At 47.8% G+C, this 18,985-nt stretch overlaps 1 protein-coding gene across 17 annotated transcripts in view; it reads left to right on the forward strand.

Annotated features, from left to right (window-relative positions):
• Window positions 1-18,985, forward strand: part of LOC135264872 (ankyrin-1-like) — a 126,946-nt gene that overhangs the window by 60,434 nt on the left and 47,527 nt on the right. For 15 of the 17 annotated variants that reach the window (XM_064353822.1, XM_064353826.1, XM_064353830.1 and 12 more), the window contains 3 exons: window positions 11,414-11,515; window positions 17,349-17,447; window positions 17,875-17,973. In XM_064353822.1, the coding sequence (XP_064209892.1) occupies window positions 11,414-11,515; window positions 17,349-17,447; window positions 17,875-17,973 (300 nt within the window). The other 2 variants (XM_064353836.1, XM_064353835.1) reach the window with 2 other exon arrangements.

The raw sequence follows: 18,985 nt of genomic DNA on the forward strand, positions 1-18,985 counted from the left end.
AGTGCGGGAAGAACACAGTCAGACCAACAGATCCACCACCAGGGGGATAGAGACAGAGTCAGAGAGAGAAAGACTGAGAGGGAGATGGAGACCGAGAGGGAGATGGAGATGGAAAGGGAGAGAGAGAAAGAGAGAGAGAGACAGAGTGTACACTTTGACTCAAACTCGAATTCAAAAAATGCTTTATTGGCATGACGTTAGTAAATATTGCCAGAGACAGAGAGAGGGAGACTGAGAGAGAGAGACAGAGAGTCAGAGACAGACAGAGAGAGCGAGAAAGAGAGACAGGGGGGAGACAGAGAGACGAGGGAGAGAGAAAGAGAGAGACAGAGGGGGGAGACAGAGAGACGGGGGGAGAGAGACAGAGAGAGACAGAGAGGAGGGGGGGCACAGTAAAGAAAGGCAGGAGAAATGTACCGAGGCAGAAAGAAAGTCGAGGGGAATGAAACGGTTCTGAGATCAGGGGATGTAAAACAGAGAAAGGAAGGGGGCACTGAAAGGAAGGAGACGGTGAAAAGGCAGAAAAGAAAGGAAAGTGAGAGCAAGCGAAAGGGAGGGAAAGACAAAGAGATGGGAGCGCGTTTCCCACAGGAGCCCTTTTGCGTGCGCACCATTGTCGGGGGCAACCTTGACCAATCATGACGACAGTCGCTGAGCGGATTTGCACCTGTGGGGTGTGATGGGCGGGGTGAGGGGGTGGGAGGCAGGGGGGACATGGGGTTTGCAGAAAGTTGGGGGGTGGGGCACAGAATTTGGCAGAATAAGTAAGGAGATGTGGTGGGGAATGGATTCTTACTGCACCATATTAAAACACATGCACATAATACACGCATACATGTATTTTCACACGCACTCACAGACACACACACACGCACACACACACACAGCAAAGTTTTATTCTCTTTAGCAGGGTGGGGACAAAGCCAGAATTCTGTGTGGGTTAGCAGGATACCTTTGCAAGGCAATACAGTGAATACTTTAGCTGGGGAGCTGCAGGTTTCTGTAGCAGGTTGAGTCGCAAATTCTATAGACATCACCTGATATTCATGCCTACGTTCTCTCCATCCTCTCTGCTTCTTAACTACGGGAGTTAGTTACAGGAGGTCCCGGTGTTATGTCTCAGTACGAAACACGCACTGCCACAGCGGTGTGCTTGGGTCACGCCCCCCTTAACCCTTAGGTTTTTTGGAATGTGTTCTCAGAAGTCTAAGTCAGTGTGAACTCATAGTGATTGTGACATCAGCATTAGAATGTTCACTTAAGAATCAGAGAAACTTTCTTATTCAAAGTTTCCGCTTCAGTCAGAGGTGCCAGAACTTTCCGTTGTTGATAATGCGGAGGTGAGCGTCTGACTGGTTTACAGAACCTGGGGCGGAGCCTGTTGCTAAGGCGCTGCTTCGCCGGCTGAGAAGTGTTTTACGTGGTATGGAGGATCACGGGGTTGTTTATGTGGAGGAGAGAGAGAGAGAGAAGGCTAGAGGCAGGGTTAGGTGGGGCCAAGGGATTCCCCCTCTGTCCTTATCTGTGTGCAACACACACATGCACACACGCACATACACGCACAGTACATGCACGCATAGGCAAGCATACTGCATTAGTATTATGGTTATTCCGTATATCCATGCATATTTTTATATTTGTGCATTTGAACATAAATGAATGCATGTACTTTGCAGCAATAGTTCCCTTTTTCCTGGCTGAAATGAACATAAATGTGTGAAAAGTCTGGGAATTAAACAAGCAAGGCCATTTTTGTAAGAGCCCTTTCCTTACACAAATGGTTTATATTTAAATATATCTATATACAACATAATATATATATATTGTGAAACCTCATAATATATGGGCAAATATGCAAATTATTCCTGCTTACAGATATTGCTAGATATTGTCCAGATACACTGCTATGACATTTGTCCAGTTTTCTAAACGGTCCGCTTATTTTACAGTAGATTGAATTGTATTCTGTTTCCGGAATGGTCCGTCTCCAGTTCGACTCATGTGGTGGCGTTTGAGGTCAGGGTTGGTGTAACAGCTGAAATGACCTTTGAACCTATGACCCCATCCATCCTGATCAGAGAGGCAGCTGCTCACCGCACGGGGTGGCGGGGGGGGCGGGGGCAGTTCACAGGGCCGAGGGAGTTGTCTGGGGGCAGTTCCCAGCGTGTGTCCGTGTCAGAGGGGCATTAGGGAGGTTAATGACAGGGGCTGATAATAAGGTGATGATAATGCTGCTTTGGGCTCACTAAGCCACAGCAGTGGCATTGTAATAACGTAGAAAAAATGCACAGCTTCTGGAAGCAGTCACCCACTACAACCTCCAGACCTTAGCCATGATGTTAGAGAAGCTATCAACGACTAGCATCTGGAAATAGGCTGTCATCTGATTGCATCAGTGATGAAGGGCTTTGGGTTATTCGTATTGAACCAATCGTACCAGGCATTTGTCTTGCAAGGCTACGGCTGTCCTATCGTACATCATCTTCGAGAGAGGTCTACTCTGCCTTCCCAACCCCCAGCAGTGGAAAAAAGCATTTATATTTTAAGCAATCAGTGTGGCCGACTAATTTTTGGACAAGCAGTTGCCATTTTCAGTGGGCTTGATTTAGAGCAGCCAAAACAAGCTGTTACTCGTAGGTCCTAAGCTCTGCTAACGTCACATGGAATACTTCTATTCAGACACCTGTGGAAATCCTATAGGCTGCTGACAAACGAGGTGCGAGCATTTTCCATCAATTATTAACTGAGTTCAGTAGAAAAAATTGCCGGGATTTCCGCGGGTGAGTTTTTTTTTTTTTCTAAAGGACGAAAGTATTTTGAATCGATATCGGACCCCAGGTCTGATGACAGACCAAAATACTTTCAAAAGCTGCTGGATAGAGGGTAACAGAGACGGGCGATAACACCTGGTCCAATGCCAGTCCAGTGAGCCACCTTCAAAGGTACACCCATTAATTTTATTGTGTCCTGCCCTATAGGGTCACCTCATATATTTTTATTTGCAGTCCCCTTTGGGGTTGGGGGTTGGCGGGGGGTGGAGGGGGACATAGGATGATGGGCAATGAGGGAGACACTGCGAGTTTCAGGGTAGGAGGGACAGCCTGTTCGGGTGCTCGGAGGGGGGGTGAGAGAGGGGCAGAATTGGCACTGTTTTTGGGGCTGGGCACGGTATGGCCCCCAGGGTGGCGCTGGCACTGCCTCCTGCCCAACAGCAGATGGGCTTTTAAGAGCTGCGCAGGTGGGCAGGGTCAACCTGGCCGAGCAACATACACCTGTGCCTGAGAGAGAGAGAGAGATTAAGAGAGAAAGAGAGGGAGGGAGGGAGGGAGGGAGGGAGGGATGGGGAGAAAGACAGAGAGAGGGGTGGGGGGAGGGGGAGTGAGAGAGGGGAGCGAGGGAGGGACTGGGAGATGGAGAGGAAGGAAGAGAGATGGAGAGAGAGGTGGAGAGGGCGGGAAGAGAGAAAGACAGTGAGAGAGATGGAGAGAGAAAGAGAGAGGGAGTGTGGAAACAGAGAGGGGGACGTTTTGGGAGAGAGATGGAAAGAGGAATAAAAAGAGAGAGGGGAGGGTGGGAGAGAGATGGAGAAGAAGAAGGAAAAACAGGAGCAGTTTCTGTAGTGCTCACACATAGTGCTCACACCGGCTAGCTCTGCATGACCTGTGCCGCAGGCTAGCGAAATGCTCGCACATCTCGACGATATCATTTATTTAGATGTATTTGCAGTGTGTTTCGTCTCTCTGAGAGAGACGGCTTGCCAGCTCAGTCGTGCTGCGTGCTCAGGGTTATCAAATACAGTAGCACAGCCGCAGACTGCAGGGCGGCCACCAAGCGCTGCGAAACCTCATTTACACCTCTACAGCTACACCCGCTGTCACACACACCTGTGTGTCACTCTCCGTGACGTTCATACACAGGTAGCCAAATGCCTCAGGTGCGCATACTGTGATTTTTATCTGTGTAAAAGGACATAGCTGTATTTTCATTAATACGTAAACCCCAGTGCTTGAGGAGGAGTGTTTGAATGGAGACGCTTTAAACAAAATTTGTGTTCCAGGACAACCATGTATGTGTGTTTTTCTACCGTGCGTGAGCTCACCATTTCTTTGTTTGTTTTTTATGGAAGGAAGGTGGGTGTTTGACCTGAAACAGATCTGTTGCATTACTCCTTAGTTACTGCAGTTGTCAGTGAGTAATTTCATCCTTTATAGTGAGTTAAACCTGTGACCCTCCAGGACTGGAGCTAAACCTGCAGACACTATGTCTCTCAGGACTGGAGTTGAACCTACAGACACTGCTGCCCTCCAGGACTGGAGTTAAACCTGCAGACACTGCAGCCCTCCAGGACTGGAGTTAAACCTGCAGGCCCTGTAGCCCCCCAGGACTGGAGTTAAACCTGCAGGCCCTGCAGCCCCCCAGGACTGGAGTTAAACCTGCAGGCCCTGCAGCCCCCCAGGACTGGAGTTAGACCTGCAGGCCCTGCAGCCCCCCAGGACTGTAGTTTGGCTTCCCTGGTTTAAGGACGGGAGAAAGGGAGGGGTGGGGTTTCGGGGATAGCCGTGAGCGTGCTGGGTGATAAATCCTGCGGGGAGACCGTCTCGCTAGTTTGAGCCTGACCCTGCACGGTCGGAGAGAGGGTGGTCTGCAAGCAAGGGGCCCCAGCAGACCCAGGGTCTCCATGGAGTTACCATGCCAGCCACAAGCGTGTGCCCATGCATGCTCCGTGTGTGTGTGTGTGTGTGTGTGTTTCCTGTCAGCAGTGTTTGCATAGGCCACGCTGTTGAAATGTTCTGTGAGTCACCATGACAGGACCTCACACACACACACTCTCTCTCTCTCTCAAACACACACATTTGCACATACACGTACTCATGCATATATACAAGCTATTTTACAAGCACACACTCTTGGGGATTACACATGTACAGTAAATGATTTTGGCATGTAACAGTACACTACTGTTTGCATGCATGTGTGCACTACACACTCACTCATGTTAGGGATTGGGTATATCTATGTGAGGGGGTTTCAGGGAGGGGGGGGGTCCCCATAGAGGGAGGGGGGTCCCAGGGAGGGCTTGGCCTGGTAAATTTAGCAGGGCTCTCATTAGGCTGGGACAGGTGTGTGTAAAGGAGAGAAAGGCTGTGTGTTGGAGGAAGGAGGGAGGGAGAGAGGAGGGGTGTTAGCTTTCAGAGAAATAGAGAAAGAGAGTCACAGAGAGAGGGAGAGAGAGGCCATGGCTGATCAGAGTGGGTCGTACGCTGTGAGTTTTGGGGTGCTGTAGAGGGCAGGGTGGGGGGGCTGAGTTTGTTGTTGGGGGACAGGGGTAACAGGGTGTGTGGGACAGTGTTGGTTGGTGTGTTGATAAAGCAGTATGCACGGTGTTAGCCAGTATCGAAGCCTGGAAGAGTAAAAGGGTGTGTGTGTGTGCGTGCTTGTGTGCCCTGTGTCCAAGGTCAGAGTTGTGTGCATGTGTGTGTTTTTGGTGTGAGTGTACAGGGTACTCACGTGCTTTTGTGGTGTTTGCTGGGTTTGTATGTGTGTGTGTGTGTGTACTTCTGATGCTTCCTGTTTTGCAGTAAAGCTCTCATATTAAGTTTCAGCATTCTGTCACTCTGTCACAGAGTTAGTGTGGAAAGGATGCAGGGTGAAGGCTGTTGAAGGGTTGTAGAGAGAGAGAGAGAGAGAGAGAGAGAGAGAAGGACAGAGGTGAAAGCTGAATGGTCAAGCAGTGAAAGGCGAAGAGCTGAATTATGTACAGTAACCATAACTGAGAGCTGTGGGGGTGTGTGTGTGTGTGTGTGTGTGCGTGTGGGTGTGCGCGTGCGTGTGTGGGTATGTGTGTGTGAGAGAGGAGAGGTGAGGACGGTAAGCAGCAGCTGTGGACTGGCACATTCTATCACTCACAGCTGTGTCTGTTTGCACACGACACAGCCTAACCCCCAAAACCTCTCCCATGCCCCCTTCTTCGCCTCACACACCCTCAACTGCTCAATATCTCAGTGTGTTACAGGCACAAACCCTCAGGGTGTTGAAGTCCAGGTTGGACACAGTGCTGGATGCTCTCTAGAGCCGCGTTTCCACCAAAATTACCCGGAACTTTCAGTCCCAGGAACTACTTTACCAGGAACTAAAAGGTTCCTTCAGCCAATGGTTGTCTGCGTTTCCACCGGGGTCTAAAGTACCGCGAAGATTAGGCAAATTAGCCCACTGACTTTGTCGTCGGTCCATCTGTCATATGATTTCTTCTGTAACGCCATACTACCACCGAAGTAGCCTACATTATTTTCTAATAACCGGGACAGCCCGAAGGGGTTTATTCCACTTATATACAACGGGTTACCAACAATGACTATACATGGTTACTTTTGTATTTATTGATTTTCATATATAATATACATATATATATATATAAACACATTCATTAACAGCAGAAAACATGCACACGTTGTAAACAATTTGCTGTTTTATTACTTTCTCGTCGTCAATTCCATATAGGCTAATCGCAAAATGACAAGAATAGAACGAAAACTCGGACTTGCGTGAAAATGTAAATTAGTAGTGGTACAGCCACCGTTTGCTTTCCTTCGAAGTTACTGCTAGCCGAGCAGCGAAGTGTGCCCTCCAGATGCGAACCATGCACCATAAATGAGTCCATAGTCTTCCTGGTCTTTTCGTGGAATTGAAAAATGGCAGTAAAATTGAGTAAAATTACGGCAGTCTGAAAAAGCTAAAGGGAAGATTACTAGAATTAACCTGTTATTTTACCCGGATAAAAAGTGCGGAAGGTGATTTCCAGTTTGCTTGTACTGTATCACCAATGTTAATTATGCAGAACTACCGCATACCTCACATAACTGTATCAAACGTTTTGAGTCAATTACAACGGGCTAACAAAGAAAATCCGTAAGAAAATATTCAGCAACCGAATTAATCCGTTTGAATGTTTTGGTAGCCTACGTAATATGCTGTCCCACCACGAATGCTTAGCATTTTATAAAACGAATACTAAAGCAAGAAAAGAACAGAAGAGCACACGTTATAATTCCAAGACGTTGACAGGCTATAACCAAAAGTAGGCTACTGCGCCGCATAACATACAAGTTTGATTTGAAGTTATTATGAAAATAAATTGGTTTGCGCTGCATATTTTCAAACATGGCGGGTAATGGCGGAAAATAAATACAACACAAATGCTACGAGTACTCGACCAATCAGAAATGTTCAGCGCTGCAAGCTCCACCCAAAAGGTTCCTGTACTTTCGGAAAGTACTACCCCCCGAGCAGGAACGTTTTGGGGGGTAAAACAAAGCCCCCAGAACTAAATTTAGACCCTAGTTCCTGCGGTGGAAACGCACTGAGTTCCTCAAAAGCCGCGTTTCCACCAAAATTACCCGGAACTTTCAGTCCCAGGAACTACTTTACCAGGAACTAAAAGGTTCCTTCAGCCAATGGTTGTCTGCGTTTCCACCGGGGTCTAAAGTACCGCGAAGATTAGGCAAATTAGCCCACTGACGTTGTCGTCGGTCCATCTGTCATATGATTTCTTCTGTAACCCTATACTACCACCGAAGTAGCCTACATTATTTTCTAATAACCGGGACAGCCGGGAGGGGTTTATTCCACCTATATACAACGGGTTACCAACAATGACTATATATGGTTACGTTTGTATTTATTGATTTTCATATATCCTCTCAAACACATTCATTAACAGCAGAAAACATGCACACGTTGTAAACAATTTGCTGTTTTATTACTTTCTCGTCGTCAATTCCATATAGGCAAATTTGCAAAATGACAAGAATAGAACGAAAACTCGGACTTGCGTGAAAATGTAAATTAGTAGTGGTACAGCCACCGTTTGCTTTCCTTCGAAGTTACTGCCGTCCAGATGCGAACCATGCACCATAAATGAGTCCATAGTCTTCCTGGTCCTTTCGTGGAATTGAAAAATGGCAGTAAAATTGAGTAAAATTACGGCAGTCTGAAAAAGCTTAAGGGAAGATTACTAGAATTAACCTGTCATTTTACCCGGATAAAAAGTGCGGAAGGTGATTTCCAGTTTGCTTGTACTGTATCACCAATGTTAATTATGCAGAACTACCGCATACCTCACAACTGTATGAAACGTTTTGAGTCAATTACAACGGGATAACAAAGAAAATCCGGAAGAAAATATTCAGCAACCGAATTAATCCGTTTGAATGTTTTGGTAGCCTACGTAAATTGCTGTCCCAGAACGAATGCTTAGCATTTTATAAAACGAATACTAAAGCAAGAAAAGAACAGAAGAGCACACGTTATAATTCCAAGACGTTGACAGGCTATAACCAAAAGTAGGCTACTGCGCCGCATAACATACAAGTTTGATTTGAAGTTATTATGAAAATTAATTGGTTTGCCGCTGCATATTTTCAAACATGGCGGGTAATGGCGGAAAATAAATACAACACAAATGCTACGAGTACTCGACCAATCAGAAATGTTCAGCGCTGCAAGCTCCACCCAAAAGGTTCCTGTACTTTCGGAAAGTACTACCCCCCGAGCAGGAACGTTTTGGGGGGTAAAACAAAGCCCCCAGAACTAAATTTAGACCCTAGTTCCTGCGGTGGAAACGCACTGAGTTCCTCAAAAGGTTCCTAGTTCCGGGGTATAGTTCCTGCGGTGGAAACGCGGCTAAAAGGTTCCTAGTTCCGGGGTATAGTTCCTGCGGTGGAAACGCGGCTTAGGAAAGGAGTATACCAGTCCTGAAAGGCTGCAGTATCTGCAGGTTTTACACCAGTCTTGCAGGGCTGCGGTGTCTGCAGGTTTATCTCCAGTCCTGGAGGGCTGCGGTGTCAGCAGGTTTTTTTGTGTTTACCTTTCAATCAGCACAGTTTAGGCCTTGGAATCAAGGTATGCAAATTGTTTAGCAAAATAATGACTTTAGTTCAGCACTTTCTGATAAAACACCTAGTAGCACTCATTCCTGGTCCCACGTATGTCTCTGGTTTACTGTTTGTTAGGTGCTCTAGTTTTCAGTTTTATGCTCCCAGAGTTAGCTTAGCACAGTGTGCTAACTTCCTGTTCCCAGTGTCAGCATAGCACAGTGTGCTAACCTCCTGTTCCCAGTGTCAGCATAGCACATTGTGCTAGCTTCCTGTTCCCAGTGTCAGCATAGCACATTGTGCTAGCTTCCTTTGTCCTAAGAGGAGCAACTGGACCTCTGGGTGAGGTTGGGTATTTACTCTGTAAGTGGTGTCTGGAAATAGTACTTTTTCTTCAGTATAAGTCTTTAAGGCTGTCCGACTACAATTCTCCTCAGGATTCCTACTGCACTTGCTGGAAATTGCTCTCTCGCCGCTTTTTCTTAGTCTCGATCTCTCTTTCTGTCTCACTAACCCAGCACTTTTATTCATTATTTTCTCTGTCTTTGTCTTTCTTTAGTGAAATTTTTATTAATTTTCACACATTCCAACACATCAACACTACCATTCCACTATACCCTGCCCCCCATTAAATACAATAGCCCCCTAGTATATGAACCCCTCCAAGAGAGAGAAAGAAAAAAAAATGGAATGCGGTGGAAATTTGTATTGAGACGCAGTTGCCATGGAAACCAGGAACGCCTGCTCCAGGGTGCGGAAGCAGAGAGTAAAAGAGTCAGGAAGGGTGGTGGGGTGGAGGAGTGAGTGAGAGTGACAGAGAGGGAGAGGTGGAGACAGAGAAAGAAGAGAAAAAGAGAGAAGTATCACTCAATTACAGACTATGACACCCCTCACTCACCCTGGTTAAACTGGGGACTGAACAAATAGTCTCTGGAATGTTCTACTAGTGCCTGGAAGGTGGGGGTCTGGTGGTAGTGGTGGTAGTATGGAGTGTGGAGGGGGGGAGCTGGTCCTTGTCCCCTCTCAGCCGTTCTGCCATAAGTGCCCCCCTTCTCATGACCCCTCCCAGATCCGCTCTGCTTGCCAAGGGGAACAGGGGGCGGGGACGCTTCCATACACACACATTACACTTGCTAATTTAAGGGCCCTAATGTTGTATCCAACAGCCAAAGGGGGAGAGGGACTGAGTTTGGGAAAGAGAGAGAGGGTGGGAAGTGCAGGGGAGGGGTGCTGAGTCTGAGAGAGAGAGAGAGAGAGGGAGAGGGATAGATACAGAGAAAGAAAGGGAGAGATGGAGCGAGGGAGAAATTCTGAGGGGCCAAAGTCACAGTCTGGTAACGTGATTAAGGCTGTGGCGTTTTCAGCTGCGCTGAGTGCACACAGCTCGCCCGCGTGCATCTGAATGACAGTTCTTTTGCATTCATTTCCTCGGTTCGTCCATGGGACTGACCCTCTCTCTGAGCCCAGCTAATAAAAACACTCTTCAATTTCGGCCGTGATTGAATCACAGCGTCGGCCTGCTGCCACCAGCGTCATACTGTTTTTATGGAGAGAACGAAGGGATCATTTTTCTTTTTTTTTTTCTTTCCGTTCATATTTTTTAAATGAATGAGTTACTGCGGCATTATTGTTCATTTTATGGTTATGTCCATAATTTAAATGTGCTTTGGGAATGCAGTTCTGTTTTAATGATATGTCAATAAAGCACATTTTGAATTTGAATTTGGATCGCAATAATCAGGGCCAGGTTTAGCCCTAGCCGAGATCGAGGGGGATTGTAAGTGTGTGTGTGTGTGCTTGTGTGTGCTTGTGTGTGTGTGTGTGTGTGCTGTGTTTGTGAGAAAGATAGGTAACGTCTCAGAGGTGTGGATCTCTGGGAGGGTGGGGTGGGGCTGCATGACCTCTGACCCTGCAGCGTAAAGCGACGCCATTCGGGCTCTAACCGGGCAGAATTCTTTTTTCCTAGTTCGGCTCCGCGGTGGGAAGAGGAGCGAGCAGTTGCGACAGGCAGGCTGCAGCTGTGACACGTGTCGTAGGTAACTGGGGGTAAACGCGGGCCCGGTGGGCCAGCGTGACGCGAGGCGCGCGGCTCGGCTAGCTCTCCGAACCACGAGCGCACTGGAACACACGCCGCGCGCGTGCGATTAGCGTGTGCGGTTAGCGTGTGCTGCCAGGAGCAGCTGTCACGACATGGCGCGCTGCACCGCGACAGAGCGCACGCTGGGGGACCTGAGTTTCACTGCCTTTCGCCACCGTCAGACGCTGTCCCGCTGGCTTCGGTCTTCGGCTGCGTGCTCTTTGTCACTGACTCTGTTTTTATTCCTTTTCTCTCTCTCTCTTTCTCTGTCTCTTTTCTGTCCTCCTTTGTACTGCTTTATTAATCATTCCGTTTCTCTGTCTCTCTTTAACTTTGTCTCTTTCTGTCCTCTTGCTGTCCTAATCTTTCTGTATCTTTATCTCGATTTCTGTCTTTTTCTTCTCTTTCTCTCTGTCTGTCTCTTAATCTCTCTCTCTTTCTTTTTCTCTCTCTGTCGCTCTCTCAGGCTGATGCTGCCACCAGCTTTCTCCGAGCCGCTCGCTCTGGGAACCTGGACAAAGCCCTGGACCACATCAAGAATGGGATTGACATCAACTCAGCCAATCAGGTGAGAGATCCACCACACTGCATGCACCTCACAACCAATAGTTTGAGAGGGGCTGCACTCCCAGAATCCATTTGTTTTGTGTGACAGTTTTTGTATGGGAACTGTAAACTGGCTTCGATCACTACATTTATCAGTGCTGTCCATCCAGTAGCTTTAGTCAATGAATTTTCTGTGATTGGTCATACTGTCATATTGTCAATGGTTTCATTTTCATCCATTCAATTACTTAAGTCTGCATTCAGCCCAGCTCTTAAATAATTAGCATTGCACCATATTATAAGGCTGTGGCCTGCTATGCGAATGAAAAATAATAAATAAATAAATAAATAAATGTTGTACAGGAAGAATATTTTTCCTCTGAGATTTAGGTCAGTGAAAGAATGAACTTGGGTAACTCCAATGAGATCCAGGGGCTAAACATTACAGATATGCCACTTGCTTTAGAGCTACCAAATAGAAAAGTGCACCTTGTGTCCACCAGTGGTACTGCACCTCCAACACTTCTTAGACTCACCAGATACTATACTCAGCTCCTGTGTTAATTTGTTCATTCTCTCCTCTCTGCTTCTTAGCCACAGGAGGTTCTGGTTAGTAATAGGAGTTTTCTGGTGCTGTGTTACACCCCTGAATGTTTGTTACTGCAGTACAGTACTTAGCCGCACCTCCCTTAATCAATATTCAGAAGGTGCGTCAGTTTGGATTTTAGCTGCAGGGATAGGGAAGCAGAATTGTCATTGTAAGGTGTGAAACCGCAAGTATGTGATCAGAATGTTCTTAGCTGAACATTCTAATACTGATGTCAGAATCACTACTGGTGATTGAACACAATGGAGTTCTAGAACACTGACTTCCAAAGAACATTCCAAAAAACCTACTGTTCAAAGAGGGTTTTAAGAACACTGAGCTGAGTGTCTGGCCTTTCTGAGGAGTCTGTGACGTTGGCTCTATCTCAGTAAGCTGGTCTGTCTGTCTGATAGCACTCGCATAAGCACGTATACACACTGGGGCAGGGCATAATCCAGGAGGGGTGGAGATGGAGGGAGAGAGTGACTGCGACTTATCGTCCACGCTCAGACACTTGCTACTGGAGTAATGCCAGATAGGGAGGAGAGAAAGGGAAGGAAGGAGTGAGAAAAAATGAGAAATAAAACTAATAACATTAAATTTCATAGAAAAAATAATGAATAATTTCCCTCTCCCAAAAAAAAAACTAATTTGTGTTACAGAAAAAAGGATTACATCATATTCTAATTATAATAATGATTTTAGTATGGCCTAATGATATATTTTTTTCTTCACATCCTTTTATGCTTAAATTATTTGGTAAAGAACCATTATGCCAACACATAGGTGTCAAAGTGAGATGTTCCTGTGTGTGTGTGTGTGTGTGTGTGTGTGTGTGCACACGCGTGTGTGCCTGTGTGAGTGCATGCATGTGCATGCACGAGTGTGTGAATCTTCCTATTACTCCTACATGTCTACTTCCATTTATAACACATCTATAGTGCCCCCCCTCACCTCTGTCTAGGAGACAGAGTGGGGAGTTGTGAACATTAAGCCAGTGGAGCGTGTATCATAGCAGTGGGGTGAGTCAGCAGATCCCTGCAGTGGTCCCGCCTGTTTGCCTGCCTGTGTGCAGCCGTAGCCACCCTCCCTCCCCCCGGCAGGCAGGTGCATGCAGGTGAGGACAGAGAACATAGGCCCAGGTACCCAATCGCCCCAGGCGTCCCCAAAGTGGGACAGGAAAAGCTATCTCCCACCCTCCCTCCTCTCTTCAATCCTGCCTGCTTTACCCTGATGGCCGGCCCCTGGGGGGGTGGGGGGTGGGGGGGGGGGGTGCTGTAGGGCAGGCAGCCGGCCCCCGAGGAGCAAGTGAAGGGCAAGGCGGGCGGCAGGTCGGCGGGCGGGGGCCAAGATGCAGGCAGATTAATGTCCATCTCCTGGTCTCCAGCGTACAGCGCTGCTTCACTCACAGCCCTGGCTCCGCCTCCTTTAAACCAGCCTATCGCGCGGGTTCTCTCTGAAACAGCCGTCCGCTGTCTCCGGCGTTACCGCGGGGCCCCCGGACCATGCTCATGATACGAGTGCAAATTACAGCAGGATTAGTGTTCGCTACGGCAACCGCTATACAGAGAGAGGGAGAGGGAGGGAGAGAAAGAGACAGGGAGAGAGAAACGGGGTGAGGAGAGAGAGAGGTAGTTGTAGTAGCATCACTAACAGTAATAATGCTGGAATAACAGTCTAATACTGTATTTTTGAAGGCCATATTTGCATTTTATGTGCAGTGCAGTGTCTAGTGCAAGTGGGTAGTTCAAGACTTGGGGTTTAGGGTTCAGGGGTGTTTTGCAAGGGTGTTGCCTTCTGCAGGTTGCAGCATTGGGTAGATTCCAGCACTTCCCTGCAGTGATGGGGACGATGTGTCGCAGGAGGTGGCACCTTTATGAAGAGGTGTTGAACTAGGGCTCTAGTACAGTCCAGCCTTTCTTCCTTGGTTGGCATTTAGGGTACTGCCGTTAAATCGATGATGCTATTGCCATAGTGACTAAGCCAAATATCTGTACCATCCACACCCTGTCTACTGTCCTGTTCATAAGTTTCATAAGCAATTCTCACCATCCAGTCCCCTCCCTGTCTCCCGGTATTGTATATGCAAGTGTTAATTGATTCAAAGCTCCTTTTTAAATAAGTTAGAAACATAAAACTATAAAATAAATGATCTTATTATAAGCCATGTTGTGCTTCTTTAGGGGGTTTGAGTATTACTGTATATTAAGGTCTTGTGGCTGCGGAATCTTTGTGTCTTGGCCTGCTCATGAATGTTAAAAATGCTAATCTTTATGAGGCGATGAGACTGCAATGAATTTGAAATGGTGTAGAGAGCCCCCTTCTGGACAAAATAAGAACTGCAAACCTTGTTTGCTGCAGTGTGAATTGAGATTATTTTTTATGTGTCTGTAAGTGCAATAATACTGTGCGTGTTTTGTATGTGTAATATGTTTGGAGTGAAATTATTTTTGATGTGCTATGATACGATTGTACTCTGTACTTTTGCTTGTTATTTTTGGTTTATCTGCTATCTATAAAACAAGTTATAAACGGAAAATAACAAGCAAAAACACGTGATGTTTATGTTTTTTTATTTTTTATTTGCCATTTATGGGAATTCATGTTGTAACTTTGTTTTTTATTTGTTTTTTTGGGTGGGGGAGAAGTGAGCTTGTAAGTGAACCATGTGCGTAGTATGTGTGCTGATATGGTGGTGATTTATTTCATATGTGTCGATGCAGGCTGGTTTGTGTACTGTGACTGCACTGTTTGTGAGGAAAGCAAACAGACGCTGATCCCGGCTGGGCTCCGTGTGCAACAATGTTTCTGTCCTCTCTTACGTCCACAGGCTCTGAAACTCCCATCATCCTTCACTTCCCTCTGTAACTGTAAAATTGCATCGAGCATTCTCCAGTCCCAGCTGTTTACTTTCCTCTATCAGATCCCTTGCTCCCTCCCTCCCTCCCTTCTCTATTATTTCTACATTCCTCCAGAGAGAATATGGCCCTCTCTCTCTCTCTCTCTCTCTCTATGTTCCTCTCATCCCCCTTTTCTTCTCCTGATTATCTTTCCACTCCTTTCTGTTTCAATATCTCTCAATGGCCTCTCTTTTTTCCCCTTCCTTTTCCCCTCCCCCTGTGTCCCCCTTTTCTCTTTCATCTTCTTTCTCTCTCCTTTCCCCTTTGCCTGCTTTTCCCTCCCTCTGTCATTCCTTTCTCTCTGCCCCTCCTATCTTCCTCCTTCCATGTCTCACCCTCTCTGACTCCCTCTCTCTCCTCTCTCACATCCCCCTCCCTCCAAACCTCCCTCTCTCTCTGTACTCTCTCTCTCATACTCCTCTCTCCCTCCCTCCCTCCCTCCCCCTCCCTCTCTTTACTCTCCCCTCCCTGTCACCCCCCTTCCCCTCTCTCTCTCCTCAGCAGTGTGATGGCGGTCCTGTGTTCTGCAGTATCAGTGGAATATCAGTGGTGTGAGAAAGGTCCAACCTCACATGCCCTGTAAGGCTGAAGGAAGGCTGTGTGAGGTCAGACCTATCCCACACGGCTCGTATTCTTTCCATCGCAGACGTGCCATCCCTCTCTCCCCCCTCCCTCCGTCATCCTCGTCATCGTCACCCTCCTCTTCCTCATCCTCCTCCTCCTCGCCATTCTCAGCGTGGTCGTCCTTGCCATCGTCCCTCTCGATATTTGCCTGAGCGTTCTCAAATCCCTTTTACAGTCTGAAGTGATGTTTAAAATGTGTTTGTGTGGATATCTCTGTGTAATATCTCAGTGTAATATGTAACATGTTTGGTAAATATACAGTAGCATTTGTATATATAATGTAGCATTTGTTATTGTATGTGTGTCTGTGAGAGGGAGAAAGATAGTGTTTGTGTGTGATGAGTGTGCATGGCTGTGTGTGTGTGCACATGGGAGTGTGTGTGCATATAGATTTGTTTGTGTGTGTGTGTGTGTGTGCGCGCGCGCATTTAACTTTTTGTGTATGTGTTTGTGCGTGCATTTAAGTTTGTTTTTGTGTTTGTGTTTTGTGTGTGCATGTGTGTGGGCATTTAAGTGTTTGTGTGTACCTGTGTGTGCTGTCTCTGTTTCTCTCTGTTTCTCTCTCCATCCCTTCCTGTGGTTTATTGATTCCCTGCAGCAGTCTATATTTCTCCTCCTGCTGCAGTTAAATGCACCTGCGCAGACACTGCTGCTGCTGCAGCTGCAGATCAGGCTCACTGCTTCTTTTCCCCATCTATAGATCTGCTTCATTTCAGTCATAGTTCCCCATCTTAAACATTGTAATTATACTGAATGTCTGCGTGTGTGTGTGCGTGTCTGTGTGCGTGAGCACATGTGCTTGTGTGTGTATATGGGTGTGTTTGTATTTGTGTGTGTGTGTGTGTGTGTGTGTGTGCACGTGCGTGTGTGTGTGTGTGTGTGTGTGTGTGTGTGTGTGTGCACGTGTGTGTGTGTGTGTGTGTGTGCACGTGCATGTGTGTGTGTGTGCACGTGCGTGTTTGTGTGTGTGCGTGTGTGTGTGTGTGTGTGCGTGTGTGCGTGCACGTGCGTGTGTGTGTTGTGCACATGTCTCAGGGGCCTCAGGGCTTATGACGGATCCCAGGTATGGGCCTGGAAGCCCAGCGCGGCTCTCTGTTCGATCCTTTCCGCAGCGCTGAGAGAGCGATAAAACCGATCTGTGCCCCTCTGTAGAGCATCCGAGTGGGTAACCATGTCAGTGAATACGCGATAGTCCCAGTGTGAGTGTGTCAGGCCTCGGTCAAACACTTTATCTGAGATAATTGTGCCTTCACTTGATCTCTGGTTGTGGTCAGTAACACGTTTTCTGCTTAGGAATCTCCAGGAGCCTTTTAAAATTTGATGATTATACGGAGCATAATAATTTCAAATACATACTACAATTTGAATTCAAGTTTATGCAGCTATATGCTTATCGCTTGCTGTTAAATGCATCTTCTCTCAATAATTTTGTATAAAAGCATCTGCTACATTCTGAATTGTACATATGTGGCAGTGCATGACAGAGTGGGTGAAGGAGAGAACTAACTGGAAGCCGCTAGCCCATGCTAACCGCTAGCCTATGAAAAGGGGGAGAGGGAGAGCACTAAGGGCAGGGCTAGCCCATGAAAAGGGGGGAGGAGAGTGCTAGCCACAGGGCTAGCCCATGAAAAGGGGGGAGGAGAGTGCTAGCCGCAGGGCTAGCCCTTGCGCAGCGGTGTCTGTGTGATCAGTGTGTCAGGGAGTGGTCCAGTGTGAGGTCTGCTCTGTGCTGTCTCCTCCCCTAGAATGGACTCAACGGCCTGCACCTGGCCTCCAAGGAGGGCCACGTCAAAATGGTGCTTGAGCTGCTGCACAACGGCATCGTCCTGGAAACCACCACCAAGGTACCGCCCACCTGCAGGCCACACCTACCGCCCACACCTACAACAAGCACCTACAGCCAACACCTACAACTCACATCTACAGACCACACCTGCAGCCCTCACCAACAGCACACACCTACAGCCCAAACATGCAGCACACAGCTGAAGCCCAAAACTTCAGCCCACACCTACGCCCACAAGTCAGGATTATCTATTACTAACTTACTGCTTCTTACTAAAGAAGTACGATGTCTTGTTCTTGTGAATTATTTCTTACAGTACAAAAAAACCCAGTCACCTCATTATTGACATAATATGCTAACAACTTAAGTGGACCGTTTCCAGGCTTTTAGTCATTACTAGCTCGCTACATTACGGCTAAGGGCCTGGGTGCCAGGTTGGCTGGCACACACGCACATGACTTCCTGTCCCCCCCCGTCCCCTGCAGAAAGGAAACACGGCCCTACACATCGCCTCGCTGGCCGGCCAGGAGCAGGTGGTCACCGAGCTGGTCAACTACGGCGCCAACGTCAACGCCCAGTCACAGGTGAGACTCCGCTTCCTGTGGGGAGGCCGCTTCCTGTCGGTGTCGACGCCGTCCTCGCTTTTCGAAGATGCGGCGACCAGTCGGCCAGTTTGCCCTTCCGCCAAGTAGCTCCTGCACCAATGATCAAATAGCATCCACTCAACAATGGGTGCTAAGTCAGATCGCAATAGATATAGGGACATAGTCAGGAGTAAGACTGATTGTCTGCAGTCGAGGTTGCGGTTCAAACCGCCGGCAGTCAAGTGTCCTTGAGCAAGACATAACCTAACCATGCTCTGGCGATGAGAGCATCAATGTAAGCGCTTGAAAAGCTATATAAATGCAGTCCATTTACCATTTACCATAGTCAAGAATACAGTGGCAATCCCCTGAGCAGAAAAGACAGATCTCAACAAAGTGATTGCCTGTTTTGAAAGAGAAGGGTCACGGATGAAACGATCGTGCCTCCAGCAGAGCAGAAACTGCTGATTCAGAATCTCGCGCAGACACCCAACGCCGGTGCAGTTTCGCAGCACGGCTAGCAGCAGCGCAGTCCGCAGACTGCAGCGAACGCCGCCGTCTGGCTTTCCAGGTGGTAGTCGTCGAGCCGTTCAGGAAACCTCTCCGCCGTCCAGTTACCGAGGAGACGGCACGGGGCGTGGGGGGGGAGCTCAGACGGCGAGCTGAGAGACGATAAACCACGATCCCATCGCAGGTAGCCCTCCCCTAATTTTACACGAGCGTTTGAGGAGGCTCATTAAGGGAGCCTCGTCATGAGAAACTCATTAAGGGCCTCCCTCCCTCCCTCCCTTCCTGTTCCTGTCCGTTTGTCCGCCCGTCGCCGCCCCTGCTCGGCCGGCTCCCTCGTCGCCCCGGCGATGGTAATTTGTTGGCGTACCGGTCCCTCCGCGTGCAATCGACATCCCTCTCTCCAGATTAATATCTAATTGCGGGCGAAGGGTCAGGCTCGGCTCTGATGGATGGGGCCGCAGTTTGGTTTTCGGATTTAAAAACCAGACACTCACTGCGACCT

The sequence above is a fragment of the Anguilla rostrata genome, chromosome 10 (assembly GCF_018555375.3).
Source record: "Anguilla rostrata isolate EN2019 chromosome 10, ASM1855537v3, whole genome shotgun sequence".
NCBI classification, from domain to species: Eukaryota; Metazoa; Chordata; class Actinopteri; order Anguilliformes; family Anguillidae; genus Anguilla; species Anguilla rostrata.